The 18,135-nt window shown below is 41.0% G+C and overlaps 1 protein-coding gene across 2 annotated transcripts in view; it reads right to left on the bottom strand.

Annotated features, from left to right (window-relative positions):
- LGR4 (leucine rich repeat containing G protein-coupled receptor 4) overlaps nt 1-18,135 on the bottom strand; it is a 78,785-nt gene that overhangs the window by 35,192 nt on the left and 25,458 nt on the right. For both annotated transcript variants that reach the window (XM_065636275.1, XM_065636276.1), the window contains exon 2: nt 9,856-9,927. In XM_065636275.1, coding sequence (XP_065492347.1) covers nt 9,856-9,927 — 72 coding nt within the window. The remainder of the gene's footprint in view (nt 1-9,855; nt 9,928-18,135) is intronic.

The following is an 18,135-nucleotide window of genomic DNA, read 5'->3' as shown; positions in this document are numbered from 1 at the left end:
TAAGTGACACAGTAAGTGATCTCCAGATGCAGAGCACACCTTGTTGTTATTACAGAAATCAGGATACCATCTGGCTGGGGAATAATCTGCCACGGTATCTCATTCCCAGAGTACACAGCAAGCAGAGCTCCATGCACTGAAACTCCTCCGAAAGCAGCAAAGACTGTTTTCTCTCTTTTGGGAAATCAAAACTTCTGCAATTGTGAGCCTGGCAAACCAACTGCAGGTTAATGGAGCCAAGTTAATCACTGGTGTCACTCCAAAATCAGGGAGGATGTCCCAGGGATACATTTTTGTCCATAATAATTAAAACCATCGCTCTCATTTTGACAGGATGCAACATAAACTTCTTGGAAACCTCTCTGCTTGTCTTGCATCCCAGATGGTGGGTGGTGAACCTCAGGTTACTTGAGAAAAGAACTGGGTCTCGTGTCCTTCTGAAGATCTCGTGCACACACATGCACACCTGGGGAGAGTGTTTTTAACGGGTTGTTTGCTTTTTTGGGGTTTGTTTTTTTCCACTCGGTGATATTGTGGGATCCTCCCAACCTTAGCTGTCCATCTCATCTGTGACAACACCACACTGGCTGCTTTTTCCATGGATGAACTGTAACCTTAATTCCTCACTGAAAATCCCAATACTGACACACACTGCAATCCTGACATGTCATAATAAACCATCTGATTTATTATTTTTATTTCTACATTAGTTGCTTTCTAGTAAGACCCGAGACTCCTAATTCAAGATCTAGTGAAGGCTGAACCTTCCACGGTCCCTTGCAGACCATCTTCCACTGTCTCTCTGCCCACTGAACATCTCTTTGTAATTCTCCATCTTCTATCTACTTATTTTCATCCCACTGGAACATACTCCATTGCTTCCCCATGTGCATTTCTGCAGTTTCTTTACTTTTTTGCTGTCCTACATCAAACTGTTCTGCCATCCCCTAACAACAACTTTTTCAGGGTTTAAATTTTACTTCTCCTGCAACAGAAGTAACCTTTGAAAATGCCTCATAGATACACATGCTGAGAATCATGGATTAAATTTTCTCAAACAGAAGAAAAGAGCTTCAGGTTCCACCCATTCCACAAAAGCAGCCAGTTTGGAGTGGAATTCCATTTTCTTAACAGATGACACATGGTATTATGCTACAATTTATTCATTAAGGTTCGAAGTTTTAGCATAACTAAACGGATATTTTATTCTGCTGCTACTAATGGAAAAATGCATTTGCCCCCTTCTACTTTAGATGCAGCAGTTTCAGCATCATAGAACCTCAGCCACTGTCGATAAATAATCATGAGTAAGCCAAGACACATCAGGACTGAAAAAGGAAACTTGTTGCTACAGCCAGCCCTGAGACTGCACCAGTTCCATCCAGCTGAGCAGCACTTCTCATCCTGAGCCTTTCCAGCATTTACAGCTTTCCCAGAGTTCTACTGAACTTAAAGGTGATGGCTTGTTTTCAAAATGCATTCTGGACTAAAAAGTTTAAATGTCCAAGTAAACTAAACTGATCGAAAGAAATCTGATGCCTGTCCATAAGTTCTACTGTTGTCAGCAAGAGTCGCCAGCACCCACTCCAACACGGAATATGGCTCTACGATATTCCTTTTCATAGACTATCAAAGAATACTTTTTTTCCTTGTTAATGGGAAAACAAATTATGATGGATTTTGAACGCAAGCACTCCCATCCATGCAAAACATGTACTATCATCCTATTCGCAAGTAGTGTCTGTATTTGGGCAAGACCTCCTTGAAGAAGAGACCACAGCCTATAACACCTGAACCTAAGGAAATAGATATAAACTAAAATAGTTATACATTATGTGCTGCTGAAGCAAGCTGTCTCTGTCATCCCAGTTAGTATTCTCCAGCAAAACAGAACTTTGCACAGATTTTTCTGTATTGGTCACGTCTTAAAAATAAGCAACAATATTGTGCTGTCTTGAAGACTGGTCTAGAGCAGTAACAACAAGCTGTTGCAGTATGTAACTTTGATTCTTCCTATCTCCAAAACAGAAAGCAGAACACATTTTATAAAAAGCATCTTCTTCTCCCTAATTGCCTTTGCACATCGTCGTCATGATCTTCCTCTGCTTCACCTCTAATTCCTCACCACACAAGTAGCAATCACTACAGATGCCATCGTGTTTACTCAAGGAGTTGCCCGAGACAAATATTCCACGTTCTTCACCATGATGCCCAAACTTAAATACTCCAGTGGTGGAATATGGTGGTTTTGGGGATTTTCTTTCTTCTTGCTGTCCCCTCAAAAAGCCACATCTAACATTAACTTGTCCTTTCACTGTGGATGCTGAGGGACCGGGGCACTTCACTGTGCTATGGGAATGATTTCCATAGTGTTGGGTCCACTGCTGAGAAAGCAGAGGGGGTTTGTGGTTGACAGTCCAGTTCTGAGGGCTCCGACGCTCTGAGAAGGATCTGCGGATTCAATACCAACTTCATCTTCCACTCCAACATGCTCCTTCCTAGCTATTATATAAATACGTTTCACTTACCTAGTCTGTAAAGCAGAGACACGGAGATTAAAATAACCAAATTGTTTTGATCACAGGATACAACAATAGAATCAACTACAGACTTGTGCTTTTAGCAGATGGTGCTATTTGGATGCTCAGAACATTTCCAAGATCATGAAATACGTGGATGAAGGTGCAAAAAAATGACTGTTGATATAGTAAATCCTCAAAGTTGCTTCGATCTGTCCATAAAGCCTGTCTCTTCCCTGGCATTTATTGGTTTTTCAGGCACGGAATCTTTTGAAAGACCACACACCTAACAAGTGATGCTGCAAAACGTGGAAGTGGATCCAGCCTACGTATATTTGGTGATTAAACCTCTGTTACCAGTTTTCTAACCACGTCAGATACATACTGGGCAAATACAAGACCCAGGTTTTATAGACACCTTCAAAAAATGAGAGTAATTTTCAATAGGATTCTTTGTTTCAGAGCTAGGTCAACTCTTAACTTTTCCCTAGCTGGGAGAGAGAAAAAAGGGAGCAAATATTTTATCAGGATAATCTAAAATTTTGCTTTTACATAGGAAGGGCAGGAAAATATTTTTACATGAGTACAAGTTACTTTTGTGCCAGAATAAAATCTGCCAGGGCTAATGAGGGAAGAGTACCTCAGTACTCAAAAAATAAACCAAAATACAGCCACCCAAGAGGAGGCAAGGAAAAGAGCTAAAAGAATCAGTTATTTCCTCACCATGTCTTCTTACAGTAACATAAGAGTGTCACAGCATGGCACTATGACAGAATGCATTCAGACCAACTAATTACTTTCTCAGAGGGATGCCATTTACCTCCGACATATCAGATTGGGTTTTTCTGGTTTTCTGTCTAAGGTTTTTGCAGAGCTACCTGTGACTCTTCTTGAGGTTTAAGCCTGGAACCAGCTGCCTGCACATGTACATCTTCTGTCCCACACTCCAACTCCTGGCACCGAACCGAGGCGATGGACGGCACGGTACAAGAGACCCAACCTGAGAGCTGCCGAGGCTCCCGCTCAGCCTCCAGAAGTTTCTTATCTGGTTTATACGTTCAGACAGCCCCAACCTGGCAGCTCGGGCAGCATAATAAATTCAGGCTCGTAGGACGAGTCTTGAAGTGCAGCACTGCAAAGTTCGGCCCCCAGGCCATTGAGCTAAGCCAGCTTCTGTGTGTGAAAATAAAGCTGAACACTGAAACTCAAAGGCAACAGATAAAGTTTCGTTTCCCTCTAAAAGTACTTACAGCAGAATAACCAGTCTTGGGATCCTTACACACAACCATGCCAACTTTTTAAATTAACATGTAGAAACAAACTGGAAAGAAACTTCCTCATCTTCTAAAAACAATGGAATTTACTCTACCTACTTGCATCTGTCTCCACAAAGTGGAAAAATATACAACTGTTAAGCACAGCAAGAACATCCTAAGCTACAGAAATATTATTCTTATACCAGCAGGATTGAAACTCATCCAGAATCAAGCTGATTTAGAGCTCACATAGATAAGAAAACATTAATTAAACACAGGTTGGCCAACGTGTTTTTAAACATCATTTAGCATCTAGCACAGACCAAGTAGGTGATGTTTAAAAATATCTTAGCTGACTGTGGTTAATTCTACTTGGGAGTCTTTGCCTAAAGGTTTGTCTTGACTAGAATTCGAAGGTGCAAGTCATGACACGCCGACGCGCTTTCTAAAGCTCCGGCGCTCACAAGGCAGAGAATCGTTCCTAATGTAGTTAGTCAAGTCGAAGCTCACGCTCCGTGCTTGCTACCACACGTGAAAGCTACACCTTGCATTTTCTTCATTAGAGCTTTACCTCTTGGAATTCAAGTTGGAGCAACTGAGGAAATTGCCTCCTCCAGCTGTTCAAATATTCGGGGCTGGCAGATGGATGAGGAGCGCTCATCGGCTTCCAATCCAATGTCAGCCGGCTATTTTTGAAATACCAACAGAGGACGTCTACAGTTGCTGCCTTTATAGCGAAGAAGCTGAAGAGAGCTCTTGGTTTGCTCCTCAGGCTCTGCTGGTGGGGCTGAATGGACAGATACAGGGTGGTAACTTCTCCAATCATTCCAGCTTGTTTCACAAGAGGATGTTTAACCACAGCCCCAGTTACCACATGTTGACTAACACAAAGCATCAGGACAACTTTTCTCATGAAGATTCATCCTTACCTTTTCTACTCAAAACAAGCCCTTTGTCTCCAGCTCCCCACTACAAATCCTGAAACTATTCATGTTTATGAAAGGGAGAGGAATTGCACCATCTCGTCAACGTTCACACACTACCTTGAAAACATTATTTTAAAAGAGCTGGCACTGAAGGACAAAAACCTCCTTCCAGCAAACACTCCACAGCCAGGTGAGGAAAGACGCCGCATCCCTAACTAACAGCTCAGCCTTGGTGGCCTTGGCAGAACTCCAAGACATGCCTTATTCATAAAACCAAAGTCATAAAAAAGACAAACACTCCCCCTCCTCTCCCCAAGGATAATACAACTCGGCGCTGATGCAGAAATTAGAAGGAAGGGGACCATCTGAATTACACACCGAAATAGAGACTACAAAAGCAGCTGCACCATCTCAGCCAGGTGGTCATCTTCAGCTGCAGCCGAGAGGAAAAATAACTCCAGACATTTCCCTTCAAGATACTTCCTGATTACAACCTTATGGCAAAAACACCTCGTTTTCACTGCCAGCGTGCATTTTAATTAACCCTCATGTTCTTAAAATATACTTTGTCAATTAAAAGCCATGATCAGAGACTCTGGTGGGGGGGGAACGGGGGGCTTGAGATGTTTAAGTAGATCTCTTAGTGCTGTAATTAGCATAGATATAATTGAACAGTCAAGCAAATTCTCAGTTGTACCATTTCTTTTCCTGAAAAATCACAGTTGCACATGCACTGTCTCTTGTTTGCTGTTTATCCAACTCTCAAAAAGCAAATTAGCATTGAGAAAACTTCTATTGCCCTAAAACTTCCTTTAATCACTGTATTTCCCTAACCATTTCCACCAGCTATTAAATAAAAACCTTAATAAAGTTTGCCCTTGCTGGATTAAAAAAAAAAAAAAGGATTTGAGGGTAGTGTCACAGAAGAGAGACTGCTTCATATCATATATGAACAAAAACCAGAAGCACATCAGCACACAGGAAGATAACCGAGCGCTGCTGTCTCTTGGTGCCTCCAGGAGGGATGATTTTTTTCCTTGCAGTATTACTGGGTTGGATAATGGCCTTCAAAGCCCCAACAGCCAGAGAGCATCTCCCTCAAAACAGGGTCATTAAGCTGAGGAAACTTTTGCTTTATTCAAGTGGTTTGAGTTTCTGAAGCCAGACTGAAAAACTGGCCAACAATAAAAATCGTTCTGATTTGCCTTGCTTGACGAGAGTGCCCTTTTAATTAATCCAGGAGATCATTCACAAATAAAGTGAAAGGAAATAGTACAGTTGAAATCCTCCAGACAACTTTCGATAACTTTAAAGGAACTGCAACCATTTAGAAGAGCATCAAAACACAACACAGCCTGGCTCTTCTCGTTGAAAATTCACCCTGGAAAACGGTTTCTGCTTTCTAAAAACACTGCATCATCTAACTATATTTCCCCCTTCTAGCTTTCTATAAATACTTCAAGGTGTGGTTAGAAAACTGTGGCCAAGTTCTTCAAGGATTTTTAGTTTCCATCTCAAGTTCAGGGCTGCAGCATATTTACACTAACATTTTCTGGAGAATACACTTCATTAACTGCTGTGGCAAAAACCCTTGGTGGTCTGCTCCTCCCTGACTCCGGCCATTAATGTTTCAATCATGTGCAAATTACTTCCAGATGGGTATCAGTTACACAGAGATGGAGAATTTTTATAACATTTATAAATAGCGCAAGAATCCTACAGACATAGGGTAAGTGTGCTATGGGGTGAGACGCATGACGAGGCTGTGAAGCGGGGCACATCACCCAACGGTGATGCCCACAGACAAGCTGGAATATCCAGGTAGGACACTATCTCAAAGGTACAAAACCTCAGATTTTATCTGCAAAAGTCATACTTTGGAGGTGAGTCGGTTCCCTAAACACGGCCGCTTGGTGCCATTTCAGATGTTCTCTTCCACCTGGTCCCAGCGGTCACTCCAGGTGGCCATCGCTCTCCCATCTGCATCAGACCTGCCAGTATTGTGGTGGAGTCTCCGATAACCCGGCACATCTAAAATCAGCATGGGATGCATATATCAAAGCACCCAGGTCTCTCCCCGTTCTGTGATGTCTCCATCTTTTAATCGAGCAGCCAGCTTTTACAATTCTGGTATACTGCTTCTTTCACTTTTTTTCATTAGTGTTCATTTTAGGATTCAAAAAACAATCCTGTGAAGTCTCTCCAGACTATCAAACAATTCATTGCATTAAGGAAATGACAAGCCCCACTTGACTCCTACTGCATTTTTTAGTCCTATACTCTCCGTATGTGCACTACGTAAAACTCAGGTTACCTACATAATACATCTAATTGCCTCCCATTTACATTCAATTAAATTCTGTGATGCTGTTTTGCAATATTAATTAGGTCACTCTGTCAGAGGCTCATCTCCATTTGACAAAGAGCAGGACTAAAGTGTGGTACGAAGAGAAAGGTGTCTGGGCTGTCCCCTGGATTAAGAACTACTGGAGCCCATGGTGCTGTGGGTACTTACTGCACTCCCATTCAGTTTGTGGGATTTTTATTTGCTTTAGGCGTGTAATTCTCGGGAAAATATCTAGATGGAAAAGTCACTTCTGGCATAGATTTCAACACCACTTTGCTTCAACTCTGCCTCTTCTTCTTCGGCATGAAGACTCACACCAAAGTTCTTATGCTGAAAAAGTAACTTTGCTAATGCCCCGCAGTCAGAATTTGGATCTGTTCAACTACAAATAAAAGCCAGGAAGAAAGTTTGAAAATCATCTTAGAGTGGAGAGGGAAAATTGTGATTGTACAGTGGGCAGTACAACAGTTGGGATTTTTTTTTTTTTTCTGTCCACAACCAGCAAATGTAAAGACCAAAAATTTTGTGTACCCTGGCCCACGGAGAAAAAGGAATGGGCAGAACGAAGCAAAAATGTGCCATGTCTGATGCTGGTCATTTCCCACCTCTGCAGCTCTAGGATGTAACTTGAACATACAATGAAAAAACTATTTTTTCCTCCTATTTTACTAAGGAATTAAGATTGCTTTGAATATGTCCAAACATTTGGCAAGTATCATTTTTGCTGCAAAATGAATGTTTTCTTTTTTCTCTCCAGAAGTTGCTTTAACATCTCAATTAAGCATGCTAGGAATGATTTAAAGCTTCTAGGTGTGCACATATAATTCTGAGCTTAACGCTAGCCTATTTTTTATTTTTTGCAAACTGAAATGCTGGATTTAAGGGGGACAACGAGGTACACGCAGCAAATGGCTCTTGGGCAAGAATCACAGCAGACGATGGCTGAAGGCTCTGCCTTTTCTCTTCACCTCCTGACACACCCCAGGGTTTATGGAAGTTACACAATACGCACACCCAGCAGTTAGGTTTTATTGCTTAATTACTTATAGGGAAAAAATGAAGACTCCCACAGTCATCTGAAGTTGGGGAAACAGAATTGTTTGAGGTTTTTGTTCAATTTTTGGTGTGAAATATGATTATAAAGAATTTGGAAAAAAACCCTGGACTACGAATATAGTCTAACAAAGTGTACAGACATACAGCAGTGCCTATTATAAAACACAAAGGGAATGTTGGCTAGTATTACATTATATATATATCACATATATATTCTGAGCCAAGGAAACCTTCCCCATGTTCTATTTTTCTGTTTGGTTTTTTTAATTCAAAACTTATGCCATAGAGCCTTTCTTAAATTGTGTCAAATCGCACACACACACCATCTAAAATCCTGGTAAATCTGTTTTCCTTCATGATGTATTCTTGGTTATACTGCAAACTCAAGCAAAGCTAAAATCAGAGGGAATAAACCAGAACCTGTTAAGCATGAAATAAGATATCGCATACAATTCATCTGACACAAATAAGCTCAACTGAGCTTCACAATTGTACTAACCTAAGTCAAGACTACTTAAGAACCAGAGAAAAATCAGTTATTTAAGTGTATTAGTAACAGCAGCTGCTACATTATCAGGATATAAGAGAGACCAAAACTGTACAGAGAGGTAAACCACCTTATTAGACCAACCAGTGTAGCTGGGATGCAAGGAGAAAAAACTGAGCAGCTTTCAGGAATGCAAGTCTTTCTTCAGAAACAAGCGATTCGTCTCTTATCAATTTCTCAATATCCTTGTTCCAGTGAGGTGCGGTGGTTGTGTTGGTTATAGCAAATAACCAGAGTCAAAAGGTTCTGGGCTTTATCTGTAGTTTTGCTATGGGGTTAATTTATCCTGTACCCTCTACAAATGGCTTTCATTCTCTGCTGCTGTTTCCTCATCCGTAAAGTTGGAACAACGCTTCCCTATTTCACAGGGGTTTGTCTCTTTAGGGAAACGAGCTGTTCTTTCCTTAAGGTGCATTTATTGAAAAAAATCTCAGCGTAGCATTCATAGATCCAGTCTAGCCAAAGTCACAAATAAGGACAACCTTACTTGGTATTTTAAATGCTGTTTGATATGAGAAATGCTACTTTGACACTGTGAGATTGCAGTAGTTCTGTCTTATCTATTGCTCATTACTGGAAATCCACAATGCACTCTAGCAAAGGTTGAACCATTACCCTCCCTTCATAGATAAGGAAACTTGTGGATTCAGAAGTCCAAGTATCACCCAAGTAAAACCTAAAAAGAAACCTAAAAAGAGTGGAACAAGAGCGAGACGGGAACTGGAGAGAGAATTTCTGCCAGAGAAACCCGGAACAAGAAGCCCTGTAACCACAGAACTGGAATTTCTGATACAGATCAGGATGGGTTAGTGAGCGCTGCATCTGCAGCCCACAGGGGCAATGGGAACAAGCTGCTCAGTAAACTGAACAACATCTATTTTATAGAACTTATGCAACAGTTATACTGTAGCTCCCTCGGAAACAATGGTAATTACACACCTCTCGTGTTATCTTTGGATAACACTGTAATTAGTGTTTGTCATCACTCTAGCCATGATTAAAATAATTATCGTAAAAAGTCCCTTGTAAGTAGCATTTACTGTTCCGGTTTCCAAACATGTACAGATTTTTTTTTTTTTTTTTAAAGTATAATTGCTTTCTCTGTTCACAGCTCAACTCGACAATATTTCTTTCCCCACCCACTTCCCACTTTATGCAGCCATGTGATGTTGCAGCAAAACTTTAACGTCTGTAAAACACTTACAGCTCTTCCAAGTAGGGAAAGTTCTTGAATGCATCCTCTGGTAGCCTTGTGATGTTATTCATGCTGATATCCCTGGGGAAGAAGAAATACAGATTAACCAACGAACAGTAAGGGATTTCTACACTCTAGGAAAAGGAGGAGAAAAAGCCTAATCAGATGCTATGATAACAGAAAAAGTTATTCTAGCATGACACAGAATTTCTTCCTAGAAATTTGCATGTTTAACTTTCAAAGCACTGCAGTTTGAGAATCCAGTCACAGCAGAGACCCATATAATGGGAAGCCAACAAAAAAGTTTTCTGATATCTCTAAGCAAAAAAGTTACTGTGAAACTACAGCATATGCCTGTATGGAGGAGGCTCTACATTACTGTTATCCCCAAGTACTAATTTTTACCAACTTACACATGCATACAATTTTAACACAGATGATTAAGACCGCTCTAAAACCACAGCACAGGAAAAAAAATAAAGAAAAAAAAAAGAAAGATTGTGACCACCCACCACGCAAATTTTCATCCCACAATGTATTTTAAAAAAAAAAAAAATACACGCATTGGGACTTATTAAAGAGTTTCTGGCAAACACGGCTTTTGGAACAACTGACAAGAACAGCAGAAACATGTCTTAGCTCTACCACAGTCTTTTTTTTTTTACTACAAAACCTATAGAAGTCCTCGAGGTAATAGTTTTAAGCAGATTTCATCCTCCGTCCATGAGCAGAGACAGGCGGGCAGCAAGTGCTTACACGACAGGTATGCAGACCTGCTCGGCTCTTTTCTTCCCCAAGTGGCAAACCCGGTGCCATCACCTCAGTTCACACCTACAGAACCAGCACAGATAATCCGGTCCTAAAGCAAGTTGTTACTCAGTGTGAGTAAAAGTAGCACGAAAACAATTCAGTTCGATAATTAAACTAATAACTGCCTAACAATTCATGACATAAGCCAAGTTCTTACTTTCCACTTAGTTACTGCCTTTTTTTTTTTGTTTTATGAAGTTTAATGAGCAATTCAGTGAGACTGGTGAGTACGCCCTCCCACCTTCCTTCTGCTTCCCATCTTCCAAACCTTTTTCTCTTTCAAACATGTTCCTCAACTGGAATTATCACTTCTGATGAGGTGGGGAAAGGTCAATTTGGACTCTCCCTGCTATGCTGGAAGGGCACAAATCCCTGAAGAACCATTTTGCAGCAGCAAAAACAGTCTCCTTGAGAAATTAAAAAGTTTCACGGTCAGGATATCTTCATGGGTCCCACCAGGACCTGGTGCCAACCTTGGGAGGTTCAAAGTCAGGTCCCCAAGGGGAACAAGGAACACGTGGAGGGGTTGGTGACACTTTTGAGGAGACGGTATCTTGGGACATTTGTGCTTCTTTCGTGCTGTGACAAACCGAATGCCACGTCAGTACCATATAACCGACCAAAAACATCGCGGCAGGTAATTAAACCACTTTCTGCGAGGAGTGCCCGCATTATTCCTCCCATTGCCAGACCATAATGTCTAACATTGCTCATCTAAAAAAATTTCCTTATTTATACTGACAACAGAATGCACTATAAAAAAAAACCCATAGTTACTGGGGAAAAAAAAATATTTCTCCCCCACAGCAGCTGACAGTGTCAACTAATGTCCGTGAACTTATGTCAAGATTAACAAGTGACTGACAGCTGCTCTGCTGCTCCTCACAGCCACCAACGTGACCATTGCACTTTTACGTTGAATCTAGGTGCAATCATTTCTTTAAACTAAATGTTTATTAAACAGTAGACCAACGCTCCATCTCTCATACCCCACCATAAACCAAGAGTTATTCCTCAGCAGCTGTTAAGACTTTACTAATGCAGCTCAAGAGCACAGATCAAAATAGGGTTCGCCACACACAAGACCAACCCAACGGTGAGAGATGACCAAGAAAATCCCCTGTGGCACATGGGACTCCTTCACTAAGCTTCAGAAGGAGCTGAACCGGAGATGATTTACTTCTGAACTCCACAGCCCATGTGTTTTAAGAGGTGCTTTGTATCCCAGCGGCAACTTGGGTACCCCGAGATGCTGCAGTTGCTGTGGAGGACGTTTTTTCTTCTTGTGTAGAAAAATAAAAGTATCAGATACATGAATCGTCAGCTGTTCGCTTCACGGGAGACCGCAACTTCTGTTCTCCCTACTCCTCACATACATTTGTCAAATTGTCATGAATACACGCGTTTCGCACATCCCGGCTTGTCCTCTCCCTTCCAGATGACTACACATCCCTTCCATGTCAACTGGGAAGCATTTATGAAGAGGGCGGAAGGGTGAGAAGGGGATGGGGACCCTACATGAACCCTAAGAACTAGTAACCAGTGCAAGAAGATCGCAACTCTCTTGAAAGACTACCCAGGTGATATAAAACCCTATAATGGTGCATACCGTATTAAATGGTGGCAGTAAAAATAGGTCAGCAGTACATATCACCAGAAAGCACTTTATGAATGGTTATACATCATTTTGTCAAGGATTTGTGACCACGACCACTATGTGATAGCCCTTTAGGACACAAATAAGAAATCACGTCCACCTTAACGCAGTGGTCTTGAAGGTTCTTGAGCTGTAAATGCCTGATTTTCAGAAGTGTCACACGCGATCCTCAAAGAAGTCAATGGAAATCATGTAGCCACATGACATGGCTGCCATGCAAATTCTGTGTAATCTGAAATTAGTAAAGACTATTTTTTGCTTGTAGCTCCAAGTGTCAATATCTACAATTTTAATATGGGGAGTAGACTCTTTGGCTGTAAGCATGAAACATAATGAAGATTTGAGAAGCATCATCAATATCCACAAATTCTACTGACATTTATTTTCAGTGAAACTGAATTTATAACAAAAACAGTCAGAGAGACACATCATGATTCTGTCTTTAGCATTATGATGAAAATGAGACTGCTTCTCATGATGGCTCACTAAAAAGATGGAATTATTACAAAGTTTCTGTATTTGCCTTTGTTATACATAATAGTAACTCCTACTCAGTAAATAAGCACTGATTCAAAGACTTTGGAGAACATCCAGACAGCAACTCTCAGAGTTTCTTAATGACCCCCATACAAGTTTTAAATCCATTTTTGTTTCATTAAAAATATTATGTAAAAGCAGTTTTGCTGGAGAAATCGCAAACTGATTGTCAATGCCTCAGTCATCAGACTTGGATAGGTCACACTTCGAAAAACTGCTAGAAAAAATTAGGGGATGAGAAGGTCAAAACACATGAACCTTACCTGAAGTGCACTATCAGCAAAAGAACAACCAATACAGAAGGGGGAAAACAACCACAAAAAAATTGTATAAATCGAAATTACAAACTTGGGGCTTTTTAAAAAATATATATTCTTTTTTTTCCCAAGAGCACAGAATAACCTCAGTAAAAGGATGAGTTCATGGGCACTATTTACTGGTAGTAAAATATTAAGTAGTTTACAAGCTTCAATACAAGCATTTACAAACAATACTAGCAAACAGATACCCATATCGCTAAAATTAAATGAATTAATAACTACTCTCTAAAAAATTCTGTATATTCAATTTGGAAAATACTTTTAATAATGCATGCTTTATAGGAGAATTACAACAGAAGTGGACTAGCACCATATATTATGGCAAAATAATGGCAAATATTCCCCCTCCAAAAAAATCACTGCCCAAAACAAAAACAGTCCTTGCCAAATCTCTAGTACTTTCACTTAAGAAAATATTCATTTTTACTACTTCTAGAATTTAAAAAATAAAAAAAAAAATAAATAAAAACAGTGCATGCAGAATCAAGGATGCTGCCTGCATAATAAATATAAAATATTACTACAGATCTTGGGTACGTCAAAGCAATCTCCACTGAGAAGCTGCCTTATTCCACATGTTCCTCCCCCTCTACCAGAAGAAGCTCAGGTCTATGAGCCCAGATCTCATTTAAGGTCCTAATATATAAAATAAAGTTCTAAGAACAAACAAAACAAATACCTAAGAGTGTTTTCCCAACCTCTAGCAGTGTCCACAGGAATGATGCTGTCACACAAACGCAGGATCACGTCAGCCGCTGTCTGGTGCCCCATTTCAGCAGGACTGTGCTGAAGGGCCCATTCGGGATCAGGTTATTACATCCAGACATAAATCCCCTAAGAACAGCACAACACCTACAAACCTTTTGATTGTTACTGAAAAGAAAAAACAAAAACAAAACCAAACAAAAAACCACCACACCAAAACACCTCACCACACAACAAATGGAAGAAAGCCCCAAAAACCCCACACATTTGCCCTAAATTTTTCTGGTATACTCAAGTTCAGACTCAGTATCCGAAAGGCTTATCTTAAATTTCTTGCTCTTTCATCACTTCACAGCAGGATCTGTCAGCCCCAGCAACCTAAAGCTCTGTCTTGAAATTAAACTCAGCCTCAGGCTTATATTTGGGACCTTTTCCCCGGAAAGCTCAAAACAGACACAACAGCTTGAAGGAGGAGAAAAATGAGGATGGGGCTGCCGTGATTTTCACTCTGTAGATGTGTCAGGAAAACAAAGGAGAAGCCAGGGGTAGACCTGCACCCTTCAGCAGTTTGCCATTAATCAGGCTTATCTGTAACGAAGCAGCCAGGCTAAATCTTCAAGTTTAAGGGAGGCAGGTCAGGGCACGATTGGGCGAGGAGCTGGCATCGAAACCAAACCGATGAGCAGCCCAAGGTGGTAACCTCTTGAGCAAGAAGAGGCTGCATCGCGGGGATAACGTGAATCACAGCCTTAGAGTTAGGATTAGTTTCGCCATTTCAGGTAGGAGAGATGCCAACACCAGAATATCAACACAACTCTGCTCCCTCCTGCAGTTTTGAACAATAAATATGGCTCACACACTTGGTCAGGAGTTTTGTGCTTCTTCCAGGAAGGTACCACAGGAAAAAAAAAAAAAGATTAGGTTTGTTCAAACTACTTCTGAAAGCGCTACTTTACCATCCCAGGTACTGCAGAGACTAATTTCTACAGGCTAACAGTGAAAATAAAGCCACAGCACTCCAGCAGCTATTTGCTATTTTCTGTCTTCAGCCTGCCTCAGGAGATCCCTTTAGGTTATTCTGACAACTAATTTAATCTTCATTGCCAGCTTCGTTTAGCAAGTCCCCTGCTTCTACCTAACACATCTTTAAAAATACTTGTATGTGTACTAACCAGCAAGGATGCTAAGAGCTATGAAAACCTCTCTCTGTTGAAAATAGGCATCAAATGAGATAAAATAATTTGGTAGAAAGCAGCTTTGCTGGACATAGTTAAAACACACAGCATGATGTCCCCTCTCCGTGTAAAGCGATTTACACTACTCTTAAAGCAGCCAGCAGCGGGGACTTCAGAAATCTGAACTAGACAATATAATGCACTTAAGTTTTTTTCTTATACTCATTCCGTGCAAGAATTCCAGCTCCTGACGGAAAGTTTTGGTTGTGTTTTGTTGGTTTTTGTTGGTTTGTTTTTTCTAAGGATTCTTTATTCCACCGCTAACCAAAGACAAACTTCCCCAGCTTTCAGGACGAGCAGAAAGACTTCATATCTTTAACGGCACCTTACCAATTCTCTCACGCTTTAAAAAAGAAACTCTTATCTTTAGACAGTGGCTTTGGTCACAGCTTTTACCAGTGATATCACGCAAAAGAGAAGTAGATAAAACGCGCAGCATGTCACAGCGTCGAAGTACTGCCTCTACATGAAGTAGCCTGAGCCTTGTTAGATTTACCCTAAATGTCTTTCTTACCCAGGGCCAGAGCAGGATTCTGGCTAGAACGGAGAGCTGACAAGAGATGATGGAAACAGAGGAGGGGGACAGAAATTCTTGCAAGAGAAGAAAAGCTGCAACAACAAAGAGGGACCACAAAATGGGAAACATGATTTCCTGAGGAGGGCTACAGGGCTACATGATTTCCTGAGGACTGGCAAAACCAACAAATAAATTAGCCCAGGATATGGGCAGAGAATGAAAGCTAAAGACCCACGATAACTAACAGACGTCGAAAAGGAAAATTCTGTTGTTCTCTCAGGACTAAGGGGCATTCAGCTGCAACAACCTTTTTTTGACAAGACCTACCATTCTTCACCGCATCTCCCCAGCCAAAAGATGCGCACACATTAGGAAAACAAATCTCCCTCGCTACCCAGCTCTGGTGTGCGGGCACATCTCCTAAAACCCACAGGAGATGCCAGTGCTACTCCTTCTGTCCTGCCTTGCAGCTTCGGCCATCAACACTTGGATCTGCACTGAACTTGGGGCACATGCACCTTCCCCATCGCGTCCGTGTGCTCCATCCGAAGGCGAGCGAACAACCTGAAATACTCCGCTTGGTAAAGAGAGGTGTTAAGCTGGCAAGACGTGAAATATCTAGCTGTGGAAAAGAAAAAGTAGATCCCAATCAAACCCTGTCCAGATTGGCCACTTGAAAAATAAAATCAAAATATTCCCCTGTGCTCCCTGTCACTTCATAATTAACTTCTTTTTGGCTCTCCACCTAAGCTCCATCTTTTGTGAGGTTTAGAAGGGAAGGGAGAGAGAGAAGGGGAGAGAGAAGAGTGTTTGTTGAAGGAAAGAAGATCATGTTTCAACAAGGCACCTTTAAAATCCTATAAAATACTCCCTCTGAGCAAGCTTAACCTGTTTGCTGATAGATAATAGCATGTAATACTGTAGGCTCCATTCAGTCTTTTCCAAGGTCTGGGCCCTCTGCCACCAAGTTGTTTAATTATAACACTTACAAAGTGATTTAGGCAAAGCTATCTATATTTGAATAAAACCCTCCTACCTACTTATATAAAACTATTAGGTAAAAGGTCTTAATCTTATGTAAAATTCCCCAGGTAGTAACCCTGACCCAGCTTCAGTAGTACTAGGAAAAGCTGGAGCTGTTAATATTTTTAGAAATTACATTAAATAAGCCAGGTTATTGCAAATGCAAGTCAAATACTCAGCAGCAATTAGCCACCCATTACCACTGGGACCATTTATATGTGGGGTAAAGTGTCTATTATGTTAACATCTGTGAAGACCCAAAAGACAAAGCAACAAATACATTTTTCTTAGCACACCAGACCAACAATTCTTTGCCGATTATCCAAAAAAAGGGACAGAAGTACATGTGGCTGTATGGCGATGGTCGGTGCTTTGAATTTGGTCCAGGTCACAACTGCATTAACCAGGGAAACTGGTGCAGTGGCAGCCGGAGAGGCAGAGGGGCTGGAGCTGAGGGTGGGCAGGGGGGGAGAGAAAAAAAAAATAATAATAATAATTCAGGGGAACTCACAGTGAGACCAATCCAAGCTGTATTGTGGTGCTACAGTCTCGAAGCAACACATTCAGTGCCCAACTCCTTGTAGGAACATGCTCATATGATGAAAACCAAAGTAATTTTCAACCAGATCACCCAGCTCAGCGGGCACTCCCAGGGGAGAACAGGAGTTGAGTTATAACCCTATTTTAGACCTACTTTCCTATTTAGTCCGTTCCTTCAGGATGAACATAAAACCACTGAAGGGATGGAGTAAATAAGTTTGCATTAATACTGCCCCATGTCTTAATCATATTCGGTATGTAATGAAAGCATAGAAAGCCTAGAGGATCAGCAAGGAAACTCTAATTAAATACACTCAATTAAAAAAAAGTTCAGGGTTTGTTGTGTTTTGTTTTACTATATCTTCCTGATAACAAGAAGCAAACAATTCTCTTCCAGAAGCACTTGACAACTGCTGCTTTGAACAGTGACTGCCCACACTGTGAATCCAATGAACGCAGCAGACATTCAAGGATGTACATCCCATGCAGACACGCCAGCCCCAACAGCTAAAAATCACAAACAGGAGGCAAATAAATATCAGGCAAAGGAAATATGTTTACAGAGGAGCCTACACTTGGAAAGTGTTTGAGGTTGCAACTGTGTTTGAGTTAAAAAAAAAATGAAGTAATATGCTGAGTAATTCATTTCTTACCTTTTACATACTACTTACATTTATTACTGCAAGGATGGCTACCTCAGCCTATACTATTAGCTAACATTTATATGGGGATAGCACGCTAATGTCCCAATATGTTAGACTGGTATTGTATTTAAAATTTACATTCCCCCAACCTCTGTTAAGGTCCATACAACTACCTGTGCCCATCTCCCCATCCGAGGGCACCTCTGGGGACACCAACAGCCTGGACTCCGCATCATCGACTGTCCCACATCCTCCAAGCCTCACATTTTTCTCCTTCTGATCTTCACCTATTGCTTCTTTT

Source organism: Caloenas nicobarica, chromosome 5 (genome assembly GCF_036013445.1).
Source record: "Caloenas nicobarica isolate bCalNic1 chromosome 5, bCalNic1.hap1, whole genome shotgun sequence".
Taxonomy (NCBI): Eukaryota; Metazoa; Chordata; class Aves; order Columbiformes; family Columbidae; genus Caloenas; species Caloenas nicobarica.
Note: the sequence above shows the minus strand (reverse complement) of the source record. Positions and strands in the feature narration are given on the sequence as shown.